The sequence below is a fragment of the Geotrypetes seraphini genome, chromosome 1 (genome assembly GCF_902459505.1).
Source record: "Geotrypetes seraphini chromosome 1, aGeoSer1.1, whole genome shotgun sequence".
Lineage (NCBI taxonomy): Eukaryota > Metazoa > Chordata > Amphibia > Gymnophiona > Dermophiidae > Geotrypetes > Geotrypetes seraphini.
In genome coordinates this window covers 409,466,927-409,472,717 of record NC_047084.1, presented here as the reverse complement: position 1 = coordinate 409,472,717, position 5,791 = coordinate 409,466,927, and the positions used below count along the sequence as shown (strand labels likewise).

Sequence of the window (5,791 nt, the reverse complement as noted above, 5' to 3'; positions counted from 1 at the left end):
TTTGTTCATCTAAATCTCAGGGGGGGGGGTGTTGTGGGCAGGGTTAGGGTGGACTTGTGATTTGGATGTTTTTCTGCAATAATGGGGCATTGCAGACCATGTCCAGGACAAAACTTGAGCGTTTGAGGTTGGACCTGTTTCAATAACAAATAAGTGACAAAATGGTGGCCAAACTGACTAGATGACCACTGGAAGCATGAAGGAATGGCCTCTTTACTCCCCCAGTGGTTACAAACTCTCCCTCCCCCCCCCCCCCCCCAAGATGTGAATGAAACAGTACATACCAGCCTGTATGATAGCTTCAGATGTCATGGCCAGTCCCATTAGAACAGCAAGTGCCATGTTCCTAAGCACCATTTATAGAATCGGGCTCTTTGTGCATACCCACAAGCAGAATGAAATAAGTGCTGATATTAACAACAGTAGGAAGTGGTTTATTCACCATCCTCCATTTTTCTCTGTGTACAAACACACAAGCACAAATAGCAAGAAGAAGAGTTTGCAACAGTACAACCATGAGTATTTTGTTTTCCTACCAACAGAATAAACATCAAATACAAGAATAACTCACATAAATAGTTATAAATATACCAATAATAAAATCCACATGTGATTCAGATAAGGATGGTGACATTTCAAGCCAAAGCCATCTCAACCCTCTGTTATGGGGAAGGAGAATCCAGCCAGCACTCTGCATGGTTGCCACTTGGGCCAGGGGAGGGGGCCTCGCAATTTTCTGTCAGAGTCCAGGCTCCCATGTCATGTAGGTGAGTGGTTTGTTGGAATAGTCCCAGAATGGTTCCTTGAGATGCCCCTTCTGCTTGCTGCAACCCTGGCTCTCCAAGTATCCTAATGAGAAAGTTTATATACTTCATGGCCAGGCGGAGCGTTTCATTCTTGCTTAGTTTTTTGTCGGGGGGGTGAGTGGGAATGAGCCTCCTCAGCTCTGCAAAAGCACTATTGACATTCTGCTGCCTCCACCTTTCCCTGGTGTTGGTGAAAATCTTCCGTGCCATCCCCAAGTTTCTGAAGAAAAAGCAAAAGAGGGCAACAAGAAGGGGTTAGGAAGCTGGCACTGCCAAGGAAACATAGCAAAAAGTATCAGTTTAATCCATTACAACATGGCTAGCCTTAGAGCATTTTCAAAGAGCTTGCAAAATATGCTTAACGTCCAAGTATTATTTTAAAAAAAGAAAGAAATATCTATACACAGCACAAATGGGATTTCAGGATTTCTATGTGAGCCTGTGGGCAGCTCTTTGTGAAGCAGCAAAGTTCCCTAAGTGTGCCTGTGGATTGCCTGCAGATTATTTTAAGGGCACAATGCTTTGACATGCTTCACAAAATGACCCACTTATTTCATTTGTCAGCTTTATGTCCTGCTCTGCTCCCACAAAAAACACTTGTACAGGAAAAAATAATTCATGAAAATGTTTAATCTTTCATGTTTTCTTTGAACAAACCTAACTGGTAGACAGACTTCTTCACCAGTTCCTAGGCCTATTCCGATGATGCCACAGCTGGTCAGGGCTTGAAGAAATCCATAGTGAATACACATAGGATAAAATGCTACAATAATTTGAGATCCATTGTATGTAAATGTAGCTAAGACATATTCATTGTGACTATCCTGAAGATTTGGGGTAGCTTAACCATTAAGCAGACTAATAATAATAATAAATTTATTCTTTTATACCGCCATTACCAAAAGTTATAGACGGTTTACACCATAAGAAACTGAACAATCAGCGAAATACATTCATACCATAAAAATAAAACAATACAAAAAGTTAAAAATGTGATTACAATTTTAAAATATCCAACTAAGTAATAAATTTGTCAAAGAAGACAACTAATTTTCGAAAAGAACAATAAGACATGGCTTGATGAATACATTCACCAAGCCAGAATTGTAGTTTACCTGCTTGAAACGCTAAGATCCTAACGAAAAAGGTCATATCTGACACCATTTGGCTTAGGATGGGCAAATAAGTGAGAACTTCTTGTATTCTTTGATGGTCTATATAACTCAAAATGAGGAGACAGATACTAGGCACCTATTACAAGCGAGTGTTGACCTTTTTACAGTTCCTGCGTAAGCTGCAGGAGTTCCCTAACCCTTTTCCTTTTAATACTGACTGTATATGCTATGATCCGCCCCCTGAGCAATGTGTTCAATGCATCACAGTATATTTCTGGTTTCCGCCCATGCCAGGATGGAATTAATTTTTCACATGAAGTCTCTGTCTATATCTGGTAGTTTCAGCTCAGTATTTACTGGAGAGTGATCAGATAGAGTAAAAGCCTCTATGTTAGCCTTAAGTAACTCAGAAAACACAGTTTCTGGCAACAGAATATATTCCACATGTGCATACTCTTTGATCACATTGGAGTAATAAGTAAATTATGTTTCCAAGAAGTTAAGCAACTCTACACATCTATAAGCCCCAAATTTGCTAGCAAAAAATTAACCCTTCATCGCTCCATTTCCCTTGTGAGGTATTTTAGAGAATTTATAGTCCACCAGATTCCTAGTAACATTGATATTCGTTATACTCCACCAATTACCACTAACTTTCCTGGCACCATCCAGATAGTATTGGGAAGATCCAGGGGTGGAGCCAGGAGTTACCTAGGTCACAGTGATATTCAGGCCACTAATTGGGTAACTATCGGGATAAAGATAAGGCAGAAAAAATGGCTTCATTCACTTTATCTGGATAGTTATCCAGATAGGAGTTAATATTCAGCAAGCAGTGATCAGGGTTTTGCTAACCGTACCAGCACTAAACTCAGAATTCAATGCTGGGCCATATTCAGGCACCAACATTGAATTTCTGCATTTGCAGAACTGGCTGATACATAGCTGGTTAATAATGGTATTCAGCACTTCACTGGCTATGGGTTACTATGTGGTTCTATTTACAAGGGATCTTCAAAAAGTTCTGCACTTTTATTTTTTTTAAAACTACTCTTGGGAGGGATATTTTTCTTCTGTATTGTTATTGATGGAATTTAAGTGCCTATTTTGTTATTAATGTCTGTATAATTCCTGGCACTTTGTATTAGCTTTGAAAATTAATAAATATTAATAAAAAAATAAAATCTCAAAAGCTAGATTATGTGGTAGCAAGCTAGAGAGTGGGTGTCAGCAGTTTGAGCTCTCAGGCCCACACAAATTTAATTCCCAGACTGCACAATTTTCAAGAGTCTTTTGGGCAGCCAGCAGCTTTTTGTGATCACGGGCACCAGGGTGTTCATGGTAGTTCTAATATCTCTTTATTATGGCCTCAAGATAACTGAGAAAAGATAAGGATCATAGCTGACTGGGGGAGAGCAAGATGGTGGAAGGGAGTACCTCTGAACACACTTCAATAGGATCCACACGGGCCATGCAGATAGTAAATGAGATGAAAACATTATTGGAGTCCTCTGTCACCAAACAACTACAAACTATAGAACAGGGGTGTCAAACTCAAATCACATAAGGGGCTGAACTCTAAAACACAGGCTAAGTCGTGGGCCGGATTTTTTATTAAGATACTTACCCCGCTACTTTGCTGACGCACAGTGTGGGCACCAGCGCCGGTGGCAGCTCCAATGCTCACAGGACTTCTGTGAGCGTCTGATCAATCGCCGCCACCACCAGTGCCAAAACCCACACTGTGCACCAGCAAAGACTTAGTAGAAGTATAGGGATACAACCTCTCCAACCCCACACCGGTTACAAAATAAATAAAAAAGACTTTTCCTTTCTTTTAGGTCCTAGTTCACGCTTGCTGTCTAACACCAGCTCTGGCAGGATACACATTCCAAATTTGACAATTTGTAATCACAAAATAGAAAATAAAATTATTTTTTCTACCTTGGGGAGAACATTTGGTGGAACCGGGGGGGGGGGGGGGGAGAAGAGGGAGAAAGAAAAGAGAGATGCTGAATGGGAGCGGCATATGGGAGGTGGCATATGGAGGGAAAGGGAGGAAGGAAGAGATGGTGCACATGGATGGAGGGAAGGGGAAAAGAGGAATCAGATGGTGCACATGGACGGAGGGAAGTGGGAGAGAAGAGAGGGTAGAGATGGTGCACATGGATGGAGGAGAGTGGACGAGCTGGAACGAAAGATTTGAGATGGAGGCAGAAAAATGGAAGAAAACTGAGTATGAAAACAGTGCCAAAGATGGATGTAGTGCAAGATGTGGAGGAGAAGAAAGAAGCAGCAAATACGTAAAGAGGTCCTGGAAACAGAGTTAAGAGCAAAGAGAGAACAAGATGATCAGAAAAATAAAATCACTGATAACAAAGGTTAAAAAAAATGTTTTAATTTTCAATTTAGTGATTGAAATAGTCAGTTTTGAAAATTTACATCTGTTTTTATAATATGAACTGTTCAAGAAGAAATGCATTTCTTTCTATTTCTTTTGTGGTATACTGCAGAGTATGGCATATTAGGGTTTTGTTTGTGTACAATAGTACTTTTAGTTTGTGGGTTTGTATTTGAAAAGGGTTTTGTGTTGCTGGGATTTTTTCTGTTTTCTGCATGTGTGACTGAGGCCTGGTGTGGATAGAAGTCCAGAAACTTTGGTTGGTGTCGAGGCCCCAAGTAGGAAAATATTTGTTGGCTCTCCTGTGCTTTTTTGAACTCAAAACAGCCCGAACTGAAAAATGTGTGATTACTTATGACACTCACATAATCAAATTTCTAATCTCTGTTTATATTCGAGTCAACCTTTTTTCCTTTTTGGGGGGGAAAAAGGTTACCTCAGTTTATATTCAGATCAGTTTATATTCGAGTATATATGGTAGACGTCTAAAGTTGGACTTAGATATTCTATTGAAAATGCCCCTCCACTAGTTTTCCTTTTAGAAATTAACCAAGAATTGGTCCTAGCTTGAATAAAAGTGCCCTATCACATTTATAGTAGCCCTTACTACAATAGGTTGGAAGTAAAAAGGCCATTGCTTTGTTTATTGTATGTAATTACCCAAAAATGAAAACTTCATAATTTACCCTAGCAGAATATACAATAGCAGTAAATAAAACTTAGCAAAGTTACAAGTTATCCACCACCATAAGCAGGACAGCCCTTAACTTGCCCTTACCATATCCAGCAAGGGCTTGATAGATTGGCATGGACCTCCATATCACATGCACTGGGTTGAAACCCATTGAAAAGAGGCTAAGACCCACCACCTGGTGAACATTAAAGCTGAGAACTGAAAATTATCTTTCAAAATTAAGGGCTAAAATTCACAAAGCAAACCGATCATGTACCGATCGGTTTGTGACCAGATTTCCCTCCGGCCAGATTCACTAACCTCTCCTGCGATCTGCTTCCAATCCATGCATGCAAATGAAGGGAAACACATGCAAAGTAGACAGGGATGCGATTTACCAATGACATTTTTTAAACCAACTGGGCTAGCTGATCAACCCAAGAAGCGACTGCTGGGGACCAGTCGCAAACATCTTTCTGACTCTCCAGCTCCATTGAAGCCCTGTTCTCTGCTGCCCCGAATCTCTCCTGCCTGCTGGCCCGATGCTCTTCCCTGATCTCTCCTGCCTGCTCTGCCCCGAATCGCCGCCCTGCTCTTCCCCGATCTTTCCTGCCTGCTCTTCCCTGAATCGCCACCCTGCTTGTCCCCGGATCTCTCCTGCCTGCTCTTCCCTGAATCGCTGCCCTGCTCTTCCCCAATCTCTCCTGCCTGCTCTTCCCTGAATCGCCGCCCTGCTTGTCCCCGGATCTCTCCTGCCTGCTCTTCCCTGAATCGCTGCCCCGCTCTTCCCCGATCT

General features: G+C 41.5%; 1 protein-coding gene across 1 annotated transcript; it reads right to left on the bottom strand.

Moving 5' to 3' along the window:
* Nucleotides 1-662: 662 nt before the first annotated feature.
* On the bottom strand, nucleotides 663-1,016 carry TAL2 (TAL bHLH transcription factor 2). Its single transcript, XM_033961101.1, has one exon. The coding sequence runs from the start codon at nucleotides 1,014-1,016 to the stop codon at nucleotides 663-665; it is 354 nt and encodes a 117-aa protein (XP_033816992.1).
* Nucleotides 1,017-5,791: the final 4,775 nt, after the last annotated feature.

Excerpts from the sequence above, each read along its gene's own strand:
- TAL2 (XM_033961101.1), bottom strand. The coding sequence starts at position 1,016 with ATGGCACGGAAGATTTTCACCAACACCAGGGAAAGGTGGAGGCAGCAG.